General features: G+C 49.6%; 1 protein-coding gene and 1 long non-coding RNA gene across 4 annotated transcripts in view; one reads left to right on the top strand and one right to left on the bottom strand.

Moving 5' to 3' along the window:
- The window catches only part of LOC122368112 (putative lysozyme-like protein), a 47,955-nt gene extending 28,014 nt beyond the window's left edge, over window positions 1-19,941 (bottom strand). Inside the window, exon 1 of one of the 3 annotated variants that reach the window (XM_043341760.1) lies at window positions 19,722-19,941. In XM_043341760.1, coding sequence (XP_043197695.1) covers window positions 19,722-19,782 — 61 coding nt within the window. In that variant the 5' untranslated portion in view covers window positions 19,783-19,941. Of the gene's footprint in view, window positions 1-19,442; window positions 19,564-19,721 lie in introns of those variants that run through there. The other 2 variants (XM_043341759.1, XM_043341761.1) reach the window with 2 other exon arrangements.
- Window positions 8,863-9,671, top strand: LOC122368113. The gene is made up of 2 exons (XR_006254186.1): window positions 8,863-9,052; window positions 9,438-9,671. It is a non-coding gene; the product is annotated as an uncharacterized LOC122368113 (long non-coding RNA).
- Window positions 19,942-20,762: the final 821 nt, after the last annotated feature.

The raw sequence follows: 20,762 nt of genomic DNA, 5'->3' as shown, positions 1-20,762 counted from the left end.
AGTTGTGAGGCCTCTGGAAGATAGTACTAGATCATATAAGCTTCATTCCATGTTGAAAAGTCCCCTGGCACGAAGGGTGCTGCGACGTCGCGACATTTTGGGACCTTACAGAGGTTCGCTTTTGACGTCATTGGTCAACGGCCTGACCCTAACCTTCGCACTTGTAGGAGGATGTCGAATAGACCTCCTACACTCGGTTTTTCGCAAATAACTCGCGCAAAAAGCGACAGATTGCGACGAAACTTCCATTACCCTCGAGTAAATCAATATTACGCCTACCCTATAATTTGTATGACCCTGACTCAAAAGACCTTTGACTTGTGACCTGTTTTCCGAGACCATGTTTGGCCGGAATCGCGGTTTGGTGTATTTCGAGAAGAGCGCGTTCTATTGTCTTTTTGTGGCTTCAAGCGATCAAACATGTGAAAGGATGTTGATCCCATGGATTCTAGTGGGTATCAAGGTCCGGTGAAGGTCAGCCAGGTCACTGACCTTTGATGACCTTTGTTCACTCTTTCGAGTTCTACATGTTTCTAGGGTAGATTTTGGAGTTGATTTCGCATTTAGAAACCGTTTGAACATTTAAGAAGTAGTTGTGGTTCCCTCGTAACATGTGACCTGACCTGACCTGGCCTAAATGCACGAAAACATCATCTGTGATCAAAACTAAATTGAAATTCGTGATCAGCACCCCGCAAAACCTTGTAACAGCTTCACTTAAAGGGAGATTATGACCTTTTTCCACAAAATCTGAGTTAGGACCATTTTCTGACAAAACACAACAAGGTATAATGTAAATTAAAACCATTTTGCTCAATTCGGTACCTTGCCGCAAATATCTCAACTTGAAGTCACGTTAGCGGGGAGCGCTGAAAATGACCGTTGAATAAGTACTTACATCACTTTTTGGTACTTGCATGTAATTTTGTAAAATGAGCGTATTCATTACATTTGATCTTCATCACATCTAGTTAGTTAATGGTCGTCTATAGTGCCTTCAAAAGATATTCATGGTTTGGGGGTGGTTTATGTCTAAATTTACGCAACTATTTTTCCTGTTCATCATCTGTCGCCATATGCTGCTATTTTAGTAGCAACGACTCAATTTTGAATCGGTCCCGCCGACTGCACAATAAAAGAAGATAGATACAACACTTTTGCGGCATCACTGAAAAACTTATGCAGTACTGTTATCAAAATTCTCATAACACCGTTCGACAAACCTGAAGTCTTTTTGAAATAAATATGCTTGTATTTTTCGCTTCAGGCTCTGAGGCCTAAATAATGAATTTCGTAGTCGCAATCGCAAGATTTGGCTGCGTTTCTGGCGCTTGCCGTTCATTTGTGGCGCAAAATAATACTTGGAAACAAAGAAGAGTAGGCACTATGTACCCCCGAATTAGAATCTAATTAATTCTAAACCGAATTAACTCTAATTCAAATTAGAATCCTTACAACCAAGCAACGACAAGGCGATAACATAAACAAAAACCCAAGCGTCGCTGTTTGAAACAAAAGCGCCATATACTGCGACTTTTTTATAGAGAAGGACAACGCATTTCGGTGGGTGTTACAAGTACTGCAAGTACTGCTTCTTTTTTGCAAAAATAAAACCTTTTTCACATACGAAAATGTGCTAGGAAATTTTCATATTTTATAGAAACTACAGTAGAAATAGTATAGATGTCGAGTAATTTTTATTTAAGAAAAAAGAAAGCTCATTATCTCCCTTTAACGAAGCTCTAACAGGTCCCGATTCCCCGACTTTTGAGTTATATTGACCTGTCAACCAATGACCTAGGACCTTAAAATTGGGTATCATCGGCCTCCTCTCGTCACGGGCAACACGCTGTTTTTCCGCGAAGCTCTAGCTCGATCAGGGGCTGAACGGCAAAGGGGTCCAACGGACCCTCCCCCCCCCTTACGATAGACGCTGGCAAAACACCAATATGGGCGAGGGTGAAAATACAGCTGCTGTCATAAAAGTTCAGCTTGAATCAAAGGTCAGGCTTGCCAAATTTCAGCTCTCGCAGCTATCAACAAGAATAAACATGTGGAGGCGGCACCCCCCTCCCCGCCCCCCTCTCCTTGGCCACTGCCAGCGAGGTTTTAAGCGTATCATACGCGTTACAAAGCATCATATCAAGATGACACACCCCAGCAGCCATATGCACTGAACAAAAACTTATTACCCACGCTAGTCTATCGGCACCATAGCACATGGTCGAGACTGTCGTCAGCCACGGACACGCACTCGACCAACCCTCTGAGCCCGTTGACTGCGGGTGACCTTGACATGTCAAGCCTGATTGGCGGCCGGCCGCTGTCGTGCGGTCGTTACACGCGGAGGGGAGGGAGACACAAAGCTCTACGTTATAGCTGACCTCTGGCTCTGACCTTTCCCTGCGCCCTGGTCACTGACCCCGCTCCATGTCGCTGGGCGGTGGCATGGCGGTGGAAACCGGTTCTAGCCTCTACACATGCCACCATTCTAACTCTCCCCTCCCCACGCTACTACGCGGCGTGGAGTACGCTCGTGCGTAACTGGGCGGAGCAAGGGGTCACGCGATACAGGGGCGGAACTGGTTGCCCTCCCGCTCGCCGAGCGACCAACGACTAATACCCTGGAGAACCGTACATGATGAAACGTGACTTAGTGACCTGATGACCTGTGCCGTGAATAAAATGTGATCTGTGCAGCTTGTGATCTCCTCAGGGAAGTCAGTGTTGGGAGGAACCAATCTGTAGCAACCTGTGATCTGTCGTTTCAAGTTATTTTAACCTTCGCCCCAGTGGGGGGGGGGGGCATATGTTACCACCCTGTCGCGTTTTTTGCGTGTGACTAAAAAACCGCGGCGCGTAGCGCCGCGCCGCTTGGGGTAGCTTTTGGTACATCAATTTCGGACAATGTGTGAAATTTTTGACCCCAGGTCATGTCAGGTCAGGTCACCAGGTCAAGTTAACTGACCAAGCCTAAAAAAAAGTTTGCAATCATGTCCAGCCTACAGTGTTTGTCAGAAAGATTTGAAACTTGGTGGATTGCATGCTGTTATGGGCGCCTACAATTTGTATATCTCGGATTTTTTATATCTGTGACCTAAGGTCAGGTCAGTGGCGTGACCTTTCCATTACAAGTCAATGGAGAAAAATGAAAATGCCTCTAGATCCGTGTGTACGCATCGGAACAGTCCAAATATTTCAGAATCACAATGATTTAGTCCACTCGTGATGACCAAGGTGTCATTTTTGCTGATAGCCTCTAGACAGGTCATCCGAGGTCACTTGAGGCTACAAACAGTTTTTTGCCAATAACTCGCGATTGGAAAGAGATAGAACGCTGGGGATGGTCTCATTGTGTTTGTCTTGTTGAGACGCATCGATTGATATGCAACATGACCGTTTCCGGTCAGGTCATGACCTTGACCTGAGGTCAAATTTTCAAGTTGACCTTTCAAGGTCAAATTATAGTTCATTCGACGCGTCTGGGCGAGAGAAACACGATTCTGGCCATAGAAATGTCGTGGCTTTTTGGAGTCGAAAGTTATTGTCGAAAAACACTTTCCGTAAAAACAGCTATTTTTGGAGTTTTTGCCCTCTGGAGGCTACACCGTTGACCTGAGGTCAATATTGATAATGACCTTTTCAAAAGAAGAGTTCAAAAGCTATCGTTTGGTCTTCCATGCGTTTTTCTAGCTACCATAGTTCCTGAGATAGCGGCATGTTTTCTGAAAAATATAATGACCATTGGCAAATTTTGACCTTTGATGACCTCTGGTGACCCCAATATTGCTCTAAGGTGAAAAATGACCGAAATACTTTCAAACGTACGCATTGAGAGCTATCGACTGCTTTTTACCGCGTCTTTCTAGCCCTCTTAGTTTTTGAGTTAGAGGTGGGTGGTAACATATGCCCCCCCCCCCCCACTAGGGCGAAGTTGGCTGAGACCGCCACTGGGGCGCGGGTTAAATAAACAACACGTTCGCGTTGGAGAGATGCACCATAGTTGACTTTATCGAAAGTGCTCAGAAGACGACAGTAGATACAATCACGCTGGGGGATAGTTATGGCTGGCGATGTATATTTACCCAGTCGTATTTTTACTCCCTCTGGAAAAGAACATACAATTATTATCGTTTACTTTTGTTTTGTATGCGGATTATAACGTGAGCTATTTTTACATCTTGACTTAAATTGTACACATTCAGCTTCGCACCCCGCTCCCAGCCAGCCTTCCCAAATGGGGCCCATATGGGCTGAAAGTGGGGCATCTGGGCTTAAGTGGGCATGGGCTACATGTGGGCTATTATCTGGGCTAAATCTGGGTCCCGTATGGGCTGAGCCCCAGCAAACATGCCCACATGGGTCCCATATGGGGTGAACATGGGCCAGATGGGCCCACGTGGGACATGGGCTACAGATGGGCTACCCACGTGGGCCCCATATGGGATAAAAATGGGCCAGGTGGGCAAAACGCATGTGGGCTGGAGATGGGCATCCCATGTGGGTCCCATGTGGGGTGAACATGGGCCAGATGGGCCCACGTGGGACATGGGCTACAGATGGGCTACCCATATGGGCCCCATAGGGGATAAAAATGGGCCAGGTGGGCCAAACGCATGTGGGCTGGAGATGGGCATCCCATGTGGGTCCCATATGGGGTGAACATGGGCCAGATGGGCTCACGTGGGACATGGGCTACAGATGGGCAACCCATATGGGCCCCATATGGGATAAAAATGGGCCAGGTGGGCCAAACGCATGTGGGCTGGAGATGGGCATCCCATGTGGGTCCCATATGGGGTAAACATGGGCCAGATGGGCCCAGTGGGACATGGGCTACAGATGGGCTACCCATATGGGCCCCATGTGAGATAAAAATGGGCCAGGTGGGCCAAACGCATGTGGGCTGGAGATGGGCATCCCATGTGGGTCCCAGATGGGCCCACGTGGGACATGGGCTATAGATGGGCTACCCATATGGGCCCCATAAGGGATAAAAATGAGCCAGGTGGGCCAAACGCATGTGGGCTGGAGATGGGCGTCCCATGTGGGTCCCATATGCGGTGAACATGGGCCAGATGGGCCCACGTGGGACATGGGCTACAGATGGGCTACCCATATGGGCCCATATGGGATAAAAATGGGCCAGGTGGGCCAAACGCATGTGGGCTGGAGATGGGCATCCCATGTGGGTCCCATATGGGGTGAACATGGGCCAGATGGGCTCACGTGGGACATGGGCTACAGATGGGCTACCCATATGGGCACCATATGGGATAAAAATGGGCCAGGTGGGCCAAACGCATGTGGGGTGGAGATGGGCATCCCATGTGGGTCCCATATGGGGTAAACATGGGCAAGATGGGCCCAGTGGGACATGGGCTACAGATGGGCTACCCATATGGGCCCCATATGAGATAAAAATGGGCCAGGTGGGCCAAACGCATGTGGGCTGGAGATAGGCATCCCATGTGGGTCCCAGATGGGCCCACGTGGGACATGGGCTACAGATGGGCTACCCATATGGGCCCCATAAGGGATAAAAATGAGCCAGGTGGGCCAAACGCATGTGGGCTGGAGATGGGCATCCCATGTGGGTCCCATATGCGGTGAACATGGGGCAGATGGGCCCACGTGGGAGTTGGGACATGGGCTACAGATGGGCTATCCATATGGCCCCATATGGGATAAAACTGGGCCAGGTGGGCCAAACGCATGTGGGCTGGAGATGGGCATCCCATGTGGGTCCCATATGGGGTGAACATGGGCCAGATGGGCTCACGTGGGACATGGGCTACAGATGAGCTACCCATATGGGCCCCATATGGGATAAAAATGGGCCAGGTGGGCCAAACGCATGTGGGCTGGAGATGGGCATCCCATGTGGGTCCCATATGGGGTAAACATGGGCCAGATGGGCCCAGTGGGACATGGGCTACAGATGGGCTACCGATATGGGCCCCATACGGGATAAAAATGGGCCAGGTGGGCCAATCGCATGTGGGCTGGAGATGGATATCCCATGTGGGTCCCATATAGGGTAAACATGGGCCAAATGGGCTCACGTGGGACATGGGCTACAGATGGGCTACCCATATGGGCCCCATATGGGATAAAAATGGGCCAGGTGGGCCAAACGCATGTGGGCTGGAGATGGGCATCCCATGTGGGTCCCATATGGGGTGAACATGGGCCAGATGGGCCCACGTGGGACATGGGCTACAGATGGGCTACCCATATGGGCCCCATATGGGAAAATGGGCCATGTGGGCCAAACGCATGTGGGCTGGAGATGGGCATCCCATGTGGGTCCCATATGGGGTGAACATGGGCCAGATGGGCCCACGTGGGACATGGGCTACAGATGGGCTACCCATATGGGCCCCATATGGGAAAAATGGGCCAGGTGGGCCAAACGCATGTGGGCTGGAGATGGGCATCCCATGTGGGTCCCATATGGATCACCCATGTAGGCCCCATTTAAGTTACTCCAAGAGCATAAAAGCAAAAAAGGTGACTGTTGTTCATGTGAATTTTGGACTCCAAGTACATCACGTTCATACATGATGCCATATGGGGTCAATGTAGGCTGGCCCATATGGGTCCCTGATGTGGGGGCCGCGTGGGTCTCATATGGGGCCTACGTGCGCTTGCCCATATGGGTCCCATGTGCCACCCACTGCTATTCCCATGTGGGGCCCATATGGAAGAGGTGGGGGGCCATGTGGGCCCCATATGGGAACCATGTGGGCATGTTTGCTGGGATATGGACATTTCCTTTACTACAAAATGTTGGTATCTGACCCGACACCTATCTGGGCTGGATGCGGGCAGCATGTGGGCAAACTGGACATCAACAAGCTGGGCACACCCAGCCGGGGCCCACATGGGGCCCGGCCGCCCACATGGACAAAATTTACTACAAAACTTTGTTAACCGACCCGACACCTAGGTATCTGGGCTGGATGCGGGCAGCATGTGGGCAAACTGGACACCAACACGCTGGGCACACCCAGCCGGGGCCCACATGGGGCCCAGCCGCCCACATGGGCAAAATTTACTACAAAACTTTGTTAACTGACCCGACACCTATCTGGGCTGGATGCGGGCAGCATGTGGGCAGACTGGGCACCAACAAGGTGGGCACACCCATCCAGGGCCCACATGGGCAAAAGTTACTACAAAAATAATTGTTAACTGACCCGACACCAACACCAATCTGCAATAAACATTTCCTTTATTACAAAATTTTGTTAACTGACCCGGCACCTATCTGGGCTGGATGCGGGCAGCATGTGGGCAAACTGGGCACCAACAAGCTGGGCACACCCATCCGGGGCCCACATGGGGCCCAAATGGGCAAACTTTACTACACTTTGTTAACTGACCCGACACCTATCTGGGCTGGATGCGGGCAGCATGTGGGCAGACTGGGCACCAACAAGCTGGGCACACCCATCCAGGGCCCACATGGGGCCCAAATGGGCAAACCTTACTACAAAACTTTGTTAACTGACCCGACACCTATCTGGGCTGGATGCGGGCAGCATGTGGGCAGACTGGGCACCAACAAACTGGGCACACCCATCCGGGGCCCACGTGGGGCCCAAATGGGCAAACCCCAGCCAGCATGCCCATGTGGGCCCCACATGGGCAGTTGATGGGCATGGTGGGCTAGGTGGGCCATGGGCTAGAGATGGGCAAATATGTGGGCTGCATGTGGGCCCCACATGGGCTGCCCACATATTTTTTGACAGGTATAATGCTTGATAATGAGATTGCTTGCACATGTACGAGGGCATATCCAGGAATTTTGGTGAACACAGGCATTCACGCGGTGTTCCTGTATGGTGGGCTTAACATGGGCACTGCGTGGGCAGCCCATGTAGTGGGGTGTAGGTGGGCTGGATGTGGGCAGCCCATTATTTATTTTTTCACTGTCCAATGTGTATGATATTACAAGAAAAAAAAGAACTCGCTGTTTAGTCTCATGCCTCCAAAATACACTTCGACGTCGTGAGGAAGTCGCATAGTTGATGTTTGTGAGACCAGCTACGGCTGATATTGGACAGTCAAATGTCAATGTTGTGATTGTGTCGTATGATTGTGTCGCCTGAGCCCGCCCCTGCGCGGGCGACCCGCCGGCGGAGCTCGGCCCACCGGACGGGGCCTGGGGCCGCCTCTGCACCGCCCGGGGCGGTGACCGGCCGACCGGCTGGCGGGGCTGCGGCGTCTGGGCGGGCCAGTTGGCGTTGAGACTCTGAGTGGTGTGCGTGTCCAATAAAGCCTTAATTCGGGCGGAACCGACACATGGCGCGGTCGGTATTAGCTCGAACCCGCCCATAGTGAGTACAAAGTGCGATTAACGAAAGTGAAAGGAAGCAGGAATGCGTAGCCGTGGCGGCCGCGCCGCAACCACGACCGCGTTCGAGTCTCTTCGGAGAGGCGCGCCCGCAGCGACGCCAGCTGTATCGCTAGTTGGTCGAGTCGCAGCTGTGACATCAGGACGTAGTCGTCCCATCTCTCCTTCCAGAGGTAGAAGGCGTCACTGCGGTCGGTGGAGATGTCCAGTCGGTCAGGCCGGATCGGCTGCAGGCTCGTCATACCACAGCGATTACGAAGGACTGTTCTAGAAGCCCTCCACGCCAGCCACCTGGGGAAGGAGAAAACGAAGGCCCGCGCAAGACAGATCGTCTACTGGCCCGGGATCTACCGGGATGTGGAAAATGTCACCCGCTACTGTACCAGCTGCCAGAGAGATCTACTCGCTCAGCAGCAAGAGACCATGATGAGGAGACCGCCAGCGGAAAGGCCGTTCGAACTACACATCGACTTTGCCGATCACGCCGGCAGGAAGTAGGTACCTCGCGGCAGTGGACAGATACTCCGGGTGGCTGTTTGTCGCCGACCTCGGTGTAAGCGCCCCCGCTTACACCGGTCCGAAGGACGATAGAAGGCGTCATGACGAGCGCACTCGCTACGCGACTTAGCGTAAATGGACGGCACGGGAAAAGGGCTTTCGGCGGTACCCGGCTTTTTGATGTCGTGTTCAGTAAGTAATGGTTTTATCTCTTTATTTAATTGCCCAACTCCCTTGGACACCTGATAGCGGTTGTCAGAATAACAGCAGCACTCCAATTCATATGTTATTTCAGGTGTCGTCAATTACTGTCCGATTAGCGAATTCCAAGCAGCCGACTTATAAAGCACTAATGTCCTTTGTGTCCATCATAATCGGACCTTGTATGTTCATTCTGCATCAGATTATTTCCTGCAAAAAAAAAATATCTTAAGTTCATTTCTCAATTAATTCAAGTCAAATCAGATGAAGTTACTTTTAATGCAGGTAATACAGAATCATGGTAGAACACAGCACGGGCAATACACAATTCGCTTATGTGTCTGCACCTTTTACATTGCTGGTGCTTATTTTACAGGAGCCGTGCGGCGGAACGGGCTTACCCAGGACACCAACAACGGCCAGCTGGAGGTGGCGCCACGAAAGTGGTTTACGGGTGCCAGGAACCGCGACGGAGGCCGCCAGGAGAGGACACCAGCTGGAGTTTAAGCGGAGGAGCAGATGAGAGAAGAAGTCTAGAGATGAACAGAAGAGAGGAGAGAGTTTAAACAGCATTTTTGTGTTTATCGATAATATAAATATTGATCACTGACAGTTTGTTTTGTTGCGGTGGCGAACGTTCAGCAATGGTCAGGGGGAGTGATTGAAATAGCAGACATCGATTATATTATAATCATATTGAAATTAATTGTAGGTTCTGGTGGGAACTAAGATGGGCTTTGGTGAATATTTATTGATTAATACAAACGATGCTAGGGAGGTGAGCCAGCATGGGGCCCACCTAGGGCCCACATCTGCTGGCCCACGTGGACCCCATATGGTACCCACCTTGAGCCCATGTGGGCCAGCCCAGGTGGGCCACATATGGTGCCCATCTTGGGCCCATGTGGGCCAGCCCAGGTGGGCCCCATATGGTACCCACTTTGAGCCCACGTGGGCCAGCCCAGGTGGGCCCCACCATTTACCCAGGGACAAATTTATGTGGGCCCCACATGGGCTGCCCACATGGGTCCCACCAAGTGGCCCACCTGGGCCCCATGTGGGGCCAAGGTAATAATGTTGGCTGGGTATGGGTCCCAGCTGGGTCCCATTTCGAACCCACATAGGCTCCAGGTGGGATTTTTCGCTTATACCCATTTGGGTCCCGGCTGGGAAAGCCCATATGGGACCCGGCTGGGCCCCATATGGGTCCCATGTCGAACGCACATGGGCCCCATGTGGGATTTTTCGCTTATACCCATGTGGGTCCCGGCTGGGAAAGCCCATGTGGGACCCATATGTGCCCCGGCTGGGCCCCATTAGGGTCCCATTTCGAACCCACATGGGCCCCATGTGGGATTTTTCGCTTATATCCATGTGGGTCCCGGCTGGGAAAGCCCATGTGGGACCCATATGTGCCCCGGCTGGGCCCCATATGGGTCCCATCTCGAACCCACATGAGCCCCATGTGGGATTTTTCGCTTATACCCATGTGGGTCCCGGCTGGGAAAGCCCATGTGGGACTCATATGTGCCCCGGCTGGGACCCATATGGGTCCCATTTCGAACCCACATGGGCCCCATGTGGGATTTTTCAATTATACCCATGTGGGTCCCGGCTGGGAAAGCCCATGTGGGACCCATATGTGCCCCGGCTGGGCCCCATATGGGTCCCATTTCGAACCCACATGGGCCCCATGTGGGATTCTTCAATTATACCCATGTGGGTCCCGGCTGGGAAAGCCCATGTGGGACCCATATGTGCCCCGGCTGGGCCCCATATGGGGCCATCTGGGCTGCCCATATGGGACCCAGTTGGACGCCCATGACAAACACATCTGGGCCCCAAGTGGGCAGCCCAGATGGGCCCCAGTTTGCTGCCCACTTGGGGCCCATATGGGCCCCATTTGGGAAGGCTGGCTGGGCTGGTATTTCTACACCATGTCGCAAGGCGTAGAAATTGTTTTGGCTTAAATTGCACTGTGGCGTAAAATTATTATCGTAAATTACATGCTTAATTCTTCCTAACGCCCCTTTACACCCTTTACCTAGGGGTGTAAAATGAATTGATTTGGGGTGGAGATTTGTGTACCGTACTTTTATTCCGCAACGGGTGTAGTTCTAAGCTTACGAGGATATATTTCTTACTACCGGGTGGCAGAATTAATCTCCAATTGTCCATGCAAACATCTTTTACTCTGGCATAAAATGAAGTTAAAAGGGGTGGGGATTTGTGTACCGTAATAATATTCCAATTTCAGGTGTAGTTTTTCTTTCAGTGTAGTGTGACGTCACCTCGTTTAGTCATTCTGATTTAAATGGGTTTGTTCGTTGAAAAATCGCTTTAAACTTGGTCTGAACTTTGTTGTGGTGCCTACAGAGTAAAAAGAATCAGCTTTATGACAGTAATGTGGCCTGGGGAAGGAGGTACTTTTGGGCTGTGACGTCACATATTTGAAAGTTTGTGTTTGGAATATGGGAAGCCTAAGATATTTAATGAAAAATAAATGGCAGAACCGTGTTCCTGGTCATCCAATCTATAAAGTCGGGCACAATTTAACTGGTTTTAACAACATTTTAGAAGGTGGGATAGTCCCTTTAAATGCTTCCCTTTTTGTAGGTATAGCTGACTACAAAATGATGATCCCCTCCTCACAAGCAATCAGTTGACCGAAATGCTATAGGCTGTTCCGGTTATCACGCAATGAAGGGTGTCTTTGGTGAGCATTGGGTCACAGAATTTAACCCGCGCCCTGGTGGGGTCTGTTTATAGCGCAACCTGGTGGGGGGGGGGGCTATTTTTGCCCCCCCCCCTCGTATCTCCGAAATTACTGGACAGATCCACAAAATTCAAACGGCGTTCGAAGGCCCTGTCAATTTGTCGAGGGAAATTTCTATTTTATTGACCTCGGGGTCACCGATGACGTCACAGGTCAGGTCAAAGATAAAATGTTTTGCGGGTCACGGGTCTTCTAGGGAATGCGCTATAACATCGAGTAAAACGCATTTTATCGAAAATCAGCAAAAGGGCGTCAGTTGCCTAGTACATATGTTGCTATTAGAAGTCACTGATAGTACCAGGTCAGGTCAAAGCTCGGGTCACCAAGGGTCAGCACATTAACCCAATTTTACTAGGGCTGTGTGATGCATGTTTTATCGCCAATTTTTCATTTTAAACCCAATGGTGTTAGTTATAAGACCATAGGGGAAGTTGGGGCAATGCCGGAGTTGGGGCAAAGCCGAAATTCGAGATATTTCGAAAACCGTACGACATGGATGCCACCTGTCAGTGATGCTCTGAAGCTTAAGTGACTACCAATTATCGCATGTTTGTTACCAGTCGTCATTCGGAATACTTCGGCTGTGAGGGCGCCAAGAGCGTTTTCAAGGTACGTTTCCTTTGTACTACATGCGTCTTCGAAGCTGCATTTCCTACTCATTATGCTACCGTTTGTCTGGCCAATTCGGTCAAGTAATCTTCAGCACGTCTTTGCATAAGTGTGCTGCCTATTTGAAATTTATACAGCACGTTGAAAAGTTATGGGCCTGCAAATGAAAGTATGGCTGGCTGGGGTAATGCCGAAAACGTGCAATTACGCGCGTTAAAGCACGCTACGTGAACTTTACCGCTGTAGAATAGCAACGCGTATTTTTAGTCACACAAATTACACTTTTCACCGACACAACGGCCTGTTACCATAAGGAATGATTTACCTGGCCTTTTCTTATTATATCACACAATTATAACTTCCAGTGTGCACCAAGCGTCCTCAAGCTCTTAAAACGCGTGTCAGCTTTGACGAATTCTGGATAAAATTTGAGATAAAATAGCAAAACATCAATTTCGGCATTCCCGTAGATCATTTCTCCCATTTCCGGCTTTCCCCGCAGTCCGGGGCAACGCCGAAAAAGTCACTTCTTTGATATTTTTAGTTTGTGCGCTTATCGGTATGCGAATTCATCAAATGCGCCTGGTATGTTTGAAAGGCAAAAGACTGGCCTCTCGAATGACGCCAACAAGAATAGCTTATGTTGTCTACCTTGCGTGCTACGGGCGTCAGAAAAAAGTATTCGGCGTTCCCCCAACTTCCCCTAAGGAACGATTCAGGTCACTTCCTGGTGGAGGTCAGGTAAAAAATGATCAAATTTCAAAGTTGATATTTTTGCATAAAATGGGTAACGTTTCAATGCAGCTCGTTACTGCCAGTCTAAATTTCAAAGTTGATATTTTTGCATAAAATGGGTATCGTTTCAATGCAGCTCGTTACTGCGAGTCTAGTGGACACTGGTGGTCTTTGTTTTGCGCTGCGTTGTCTAGAATTGCTAGAAATGGAGTTTGAAAATTTGACGTCATCAATTTTGAACAGTTTTTTTGTTTCGCTATAACTTGGCCAAAAAAGAGGTACCTAGCGATCTGAAATTTGGTAGGTGAATAGAAGTCGATAAGGGCTATCTAAAGGAATATTCTGTTTTTTTTCTCGAAAATTTAAAAACTTCTTGGATTTTTAGGCAATTATATTTAAAAAAAAAATTGTTTTGATTTTGGGGTCAAATTCAAAAAATTTAAAATTTCGAGATTGCCATTTTGTAGCCCTGGTAATTCAACACCTTTTATGTCTTAACCCGCGCACCGACGGGGGGGCGGATATCCGCCCCCCCCCCCTGAGGTTTCTCGCGAATAGCGGGAAAACCGCGGCGTGTAGCGCCGCGAAATTTGGTATGACTATAACCTCATCAATTTTACACATGGTGTGCAAGTTTAAACCTCCTACCTTTTAACCCTCGCCGGCCGAGGGGGGGGGCGGGTGCCGCCCCCCCCATAGGGTTTTTTCGCGATAGCTCCGAACACGCTGGCGATAGAGAGCTGAAACTTGGCATACCTGACCTTTGATCCAAGCCGCATCTTTTGACACCAACCGCATTTTTGGGTCAGGTCAGGTCACTGACCTATGACGTCATAAGTGAACCTCTGCACGGTCTTCAGATGTCGCAACCTCGCAACGCCCTCACTGCCAGAGGAGATGTCACAGGGAAATGAAACTTGCAGGATCTAGTATCCATTATGAGTCTCACAACTTGTATATCTCGGATTTTTCCTAAAGGTCATATGAGGTCAGGTCATTTTCGTGACCTCACCATTATAAGTCAATGGGGAAAAATTCAAACTGCTATTCTGGCGCCGGGAACGATCTCCAACTATCTCAAGCACACAGAATCGTGATTTGATGCACTCCTTGCAAGGTTAGATGCGTCACTTTTGCAATGTTGACCTTCCGTGACGTCATTTATGACGTCATCAAGGTCATATTAGTTTTTCGTCAATAACTCCCGATCAAATTGAGCTAGCGAGTCGAGAAAGCCACCAATGGACTCAGAAAGACCTGCCGGATCGAATGATATGCGACATGACCTCTTTCGACCAACTTCGTGACCTGGGGGTGCTGACCTGACCTTGACCTGAGGTCAACACCCTAAGTTGACCTGACCCGAACAAAAAGTATATCATTCGACGCGCCTGAGCGAGGCGAACACGATGCTGCCAAAATCGCGGCTCTGCGGCCGTTTTTGGCGAAGTTATTCACCAAAAACTGAACCGTACCCTGGGGCACTTGACCTGACCTCAGAGGTCACCGGTTGACCTAAGACCTTAAAATCGGGTACCAATCTCTGCGTCTCGTAACGGCGCACACGCTCGTTTTTTCCGCGACGCGCTAGCTCCACCAGGGGCGAAACGGCGAGGGGGGGTCGTACCCGCCCCCCCCCCCTCGGCCGGCGCGTATGTAGAAAACCAATAGGTCCGGCGAGGGTTAAGGTCAGGTCACCAGGTCACTTTGAATGACCCAGCCTCAAGTCACTTTTTTGCAACTTTGTCACCGTGCCAGAGCTACAGTAGATGTCGGAGGCCTTTGAAAGTCGCAGGATATTATTAGGTCATTAGTAGCTACAATTTGTATATCTCGGAATTTTGATATCGGTGACCTAAGGACAGGTCAATTTCGCGACCTCCCCATTATAAGTCAATGGGGGAAAAATCAGCTCCCTGTTTTTACCACTAAAACGGGTCGGAATGGCCCCATATACCATACATGACTTCATATACGATCAACCTTCACTACCTTGAGGTCTGTTTTGCTGTTGGGCAGCTGTGAGGTCATGTGACGTCATCAAAGGTCACCAAAGGTTTTTGGCCAATAACTCCGTACAGGAACAAGATACAGACGCGTGGATGCTCGTCAAGACGCATCGATTGATATACATGATGACCTCGAGGTCACGTGACCTGAGGTCAACCTTTGACCTTGACCTTTCGAGGTCAACATATATATCATTCGATGCGGATTGACGAGAGGATCACGATGATGCCCTTAGTTTGTTCCTATCTTGACTAATTCGAAAGTTATTCGAGAAAAACTCTCTCCATATCTAGCGCCGCCATTTTGACTTTTTTGACCCCTGTGACGTCATCTTTGACCTGACCTGAAAATGACCTTAGTAAAAATTGTAGATCTTGGCCGTGCGTATCCGATGCCGTTTACCGCTTGCCGCTATCTTGCTTCGTTCTCGAGATCTCAGGGGGGGGGGGCGGTCATCCGCCCCCCGTCGGTGCGAAGTTGGCGCAGACCCCCGTCGGTGCGCGGGTTAAACGTTTTTTGTATCTTCAAAGCCATAGGCCTGACAGCTCTTCCCGCGAAACCTTTTTTTGTCGAAAACTGCAGAACATGACGTCACTCTGACGCCATTTGCGGCCAGTCGATCATAGCTTTTGTACCTATAATTTTTGGTCACTATGTGTAAAATTGATGCCCGGGAGGGTACTGCAAGTTTGGTGACGATCAGCGCAGCGGTTCTGGAGATATATCGAAAAGTCTGGAGGGGGGGGGCAACAATAGTCCCCCCCCCCCACCAGGGCGCCGGTTAATTGAATCTCACTCAACCCGTGTGGTGCGGCACAGCCAACCACTTCAGGCACTTGATTGCCTGTGAAAAGTGGAACATTGTTCTGTAGTCAACTGTATAAGTTTTTTTTGTTACATAACTATGGCCATTATCATTGTTCTCTTTGTGCATATATTTATTCAAAGGGAATCTATATTTTGCGAAATATAAATTATAAACAACTGCGCAAACGGTAAATGAAAAGTTATGCGTAAGTAAAAACAATAGAAATATCAGCAAACCAGGCTTCCCTTCAAGATTTAGCCATTTATAAGTATAGGTACGTACGACGTTCACTTACCTACTCATGTCTTCAACGTTTTGTTTGTAAGCGTGTATAACTAAAGGAATTTAATTTCAAACGTTTTTTATTGACTTTGTTTCGATTATGCGTAAATATATCGCTTAAATGCACGCAGTGCCATTAGGTAACGTACTTCATGAAAACAATTTAAATTATTATCACGACACGTCCCTACTTTGCGTCGTGACGATGACCATGTATGTAGTAGACATTGCGTCACATAAGCTACGGAGACAATTTATAGATACAGTAACCCATTTTATATCAATAACTTAAAAAGACATGAATAGTTGAAGGTTGAAGTAATCGGGGGGGGGGGGGGGGCGCCCGGAGTACAGTGGTCATCGGCGAGTAGGTAGTTATCATTATACTGATTCTATTAGATGTCTATTATTTGTTTATGTGCTTTTCAACGATACATAGAATAATTCAAACCACACAGAAGCGCATAACCAAAGGTTAGAAATACAAATGTGCCAACTGTAAAACTTGTTTTGTATGGCTATTGGCTGCAGGACAGCGCAGCGGCTGTGAATGACAGGCGGCCGGTAAACAGTTCAATGGCGAGCGGTCGATACATTTCGCTCGGCCCACCGTGATCGGTAGGCTATGCGTACGAAGTGTCTGCTGAATCAGTCAGTTATGAGCTATACAAAAGTGTCCTGGGTCATGGGTGTTATTTGCTATGGCATAGGCATATATGCATACCGAGCGGCGTGGAAGCCAGGCGGTGCAATGAAGACCAAGTGAGACCGGGTGGCGGGGAGCGCTGAGTGGAGCACTTTAAACGCAGAAACACGACATCCCGGTTTTAGCCGGCCGGTTTGGATTTTCCACCTGTCGCTGAGCCCCCACCCCACGGCGCGTAAGGTTTCCGAGGCGTATATCACGGTACTGACTGACCTTGGACGGGTCAAAGGACCTGAATACCGGCATGGTGTTCCCGACACCCCAGTGCCCCCCCCCCCCCTCCCACACACACACAGCGGGATGAATGCGATGGAGTGCCCTCCGTGCTGCGCCGGGCCAGCTCCACCCAAATCGGATCCCACCGCGCCCAGCAGATCGGGATTTGGGCTGGACTCTGACACCATCAGTCTGTTGGTCTGTAGGTCCCGACATGGTGTTACTTAGCGCGGGGTACAGGCCAGACTGTTGCACCTAGCGTGCTGAAATTTGCACATTTTATAAATCAGGGATACGCAGGGTGCCTTTGAAGGGTCTCAGCTCGATCAGGTTGACAGTAAGCGCGTGGCGCGTACCCAAAAAGTGCAAATTCGCGTCATAGACTTACATGTATATCGGCATGCGAAATCGGGTGAAAATGGCTAAATTTGGCCGACACGGGTCCGGTCCCTGTGCTATTCTCGTTAACCGTGCGCCCGATCGGCACGGGGAAAGCATCGCCTTGAAGAGAATTGAAGGGGCTATCGAATGGTGTGCGATGCAAAGGATAGCATGGGCAACGTGCACCCGTAATGGCACTTTCATCGGAAAAATTGACGTTTTGGACAGATTTCGTAACTTATGCTGTTTTTAGGCCGCCCCACACTGAACCTCGCATGCGAGTTGCGAGTTTTTAGGTTTCTTCAAAATCTTATAATACAATACAATCTAAGCTGAGTGACCCACGCTACCAACTAACAAGCGAGTCTGCCCATGTTTTAGCTTGCGAGCCACCTTGCATCGTATTCCAAAAGTTATCAGTCAACTTTCGATTTTCCTCGCTGCGAGGTCTGCGATTTCTGCGAGGTTTGCGGGTGTTTCGTTGGAGTCGAATTTGGTTCGTTGCGCTGCTATTGCGACTATATGTAACTTTCTGAAGGTGTAGGGGAAAGTGGGGTAAGACGGTCAGGGTAGGTAAGACGGGCACCCCTTCTGCAGACCAAACCAATAGCGCTACGAGCGAGAAAAATTAGGACCAGAATTGTCTTTCCCACTACACACCACCATTGAAGTTTGGTGATTTTGTGTTCAGTCGATAATCTTTTATTTTGATTTCTTTAAAACACTAATTTCATTGAAAACATCCATAATGTATTGTGCAAGTTTTTGTGTGCAGCACTATACAGCTAAAAACTCGCAATCACTTGTGGTACACTCATATGCCACCAGTGTTCATTTACCGCGGATTTGCTTTGTCTGCATCAAATTGTCCACAGAGAAAAATTGTGCTGAACTTCTTACATTGAGTTAGGGGTAAGACGGGCAACTATGAATCCAATGGGTCTGTAATGGTGAAAATATTTTTGTTGCTGTAGGAAAAAAAGAAGCATTTCTTATAAGAATATCTTCGATTCCGATACTCACAGACATGTTAGCAATATTCCTTCGGCACAGTTTATTCTCGAATGATGAATGTGAAAAACGGTTCTACATGACTTCTGATCTAGGGCCTATATACGAGCATACGCCTTCTGCACAAATCTTGTATACTGCCATTTCCGAGGCACTTGAGACCAACGAGCGACTGTATCAATGCAGCTAATTTCGGGCATTTGTTGCGAGCTGTACTGGTCGGTGAAAGAAGCTGGCCGTCTTGCCCTACCCATGTGACCGTCTTACCCCATGGGGTGGGGTAAGACGGGTTTTTGCAAGGTTTTGCAAAAATAGCTGCAGTTTATTTGTTGAATCAGGTCTAAGTCTCATCTTCTGGCAAATGGAAGTAAAATGTCTAAAAGAGGTTTTCACTCAGTTTCCCGTTTCTATGATGTTTCTAACCGGCCGAAAAATGGCTCCAAAGTTAAGGTGTCCGTCTTACCCCACTTTCCCCTACCGGCTTCACTGTATTCATGAAGTTACCATATGGGTTATACTGTCTAATCACTTTATGAATTAGTATTATGCCCGCAAACTCAAAACCCGCAAACTCGCAACCCGCATGCAAGGTCCAGTGTCAGTGGCGGCAGAACACCTTCAATTAAGGGGGGGGGGCACTGTCTACTTTTGGTCCCATTCTTTCCATGCAACGCCCATAGGGCTAATCCTAATGTTAAAATGCCAAAATCAAAGGGGGGCACGGTGCCCCGATGCCCCCCGCGTTCCGCTGCTTATGAATGGGGGCACGGAGGACAAGCCACTAGATCCCCTTGTCGTTTGTTTGGGTTCCTGCACTGCTCTCGCCTTTACCCGCCCCTTCACTTACCTAGATATTGCACAGGTGTCGGGTAACAGCGGCGATCCCCACCAACACACCCACTGCCTCCCGCGTGACTCAACAGTCCCCACTGAGCACAGTCACAGCTGAGACTGACAGGCGGCAAGCATTGCATGCAACTTCAAGGTCGCCACCCCTCCCCATGAACACCTTCTTGCATGTCAGCAAATTTCAGCCATTTCTTATATGTGTTTAAAAACTTTTTTTTTGCTGTATTTACTTCTAAAAATATTGCTTTCATTACTTAGACGTCAAAAGATTGCTCACCTTGCGAGTTAACTACGCCGACTACCGCCAGGATCGCCACTGTAGCGCTGAGTCCCCTCATGTCTGCAGTCGCGCTGCGCCGCCGCTGACCGCCCGTCCCCCGTTCGACCGCCCCGACCACTGCGCGGGCCGGCCCGGCGCCGCCGGCGGCGGACACTGCACGGCACACGGCGCAGTCGGCCTGACGTCACCGCTCGCCCTCATACGGACGCCGGAAACGACCAATCAGCGTCCGCCCCGTGCGCTGCAGGTGAGAGACGGCAAACACTGCCGGTCCTGACCGGAGGGGGGGGGGACCCGACAAACACGGCTGGGTGGGGTGGGCGGACACACACACACACACACACACACACACACACACACACACACACACACACACACACACACACACACACACACACACACACACACACACACACACACACACACACACACACACACACACACACACACACACACACACACACACACACACACACACACACACACACACACACACACACACACACACACACACACACACACACACACACACACACACACACACACACACACACACACACACACACACACACACACACACACACACACACACACACACACACACACACACACACACACACACACACACACACACACACACACACACACACACACACACACACACACACACACACACACACACACACACACACACACACACACACACACACACACACACACACACACACACACACACACACACACACACACACACACACACACACACACACACACACACACACACACACACACACACACACACACACACACACACACACACACACACACACACACACACACACACACACACACACACACACACACACACACACACACACACACACACACACACACACACACACACACACACACACACACACACACACACACACACACACACACACACACACACACACACACACACACACACACACACACACACACACACACACACACATTTTCGCGCCTTTATGTTTTGCTTGGGAGAGATAGTTCTTT

This window comes from Amphibalanus amphitrite, unplaced genomic scaffold, assembly GCF_019059575.1.
Source record: "Amphibalanus amphitrite isolate SeventyFive unplaced genomic scaffold, NRLGWU_Aamphi_draft 000924F_arrow, whole genome shotgun sequence".
Taxonomy (NCBI): Eukaryota; Metazoa; Arthropoda; class Thecostraca; order Balanomorpha; family Balanidae; genus Amphibalanus; species Amphibalanus amphitrite.
Note: the sequence above shows the minus strand (reverse complement) of the source record. Positions and strands in the feature narration are given on the sequence as shown.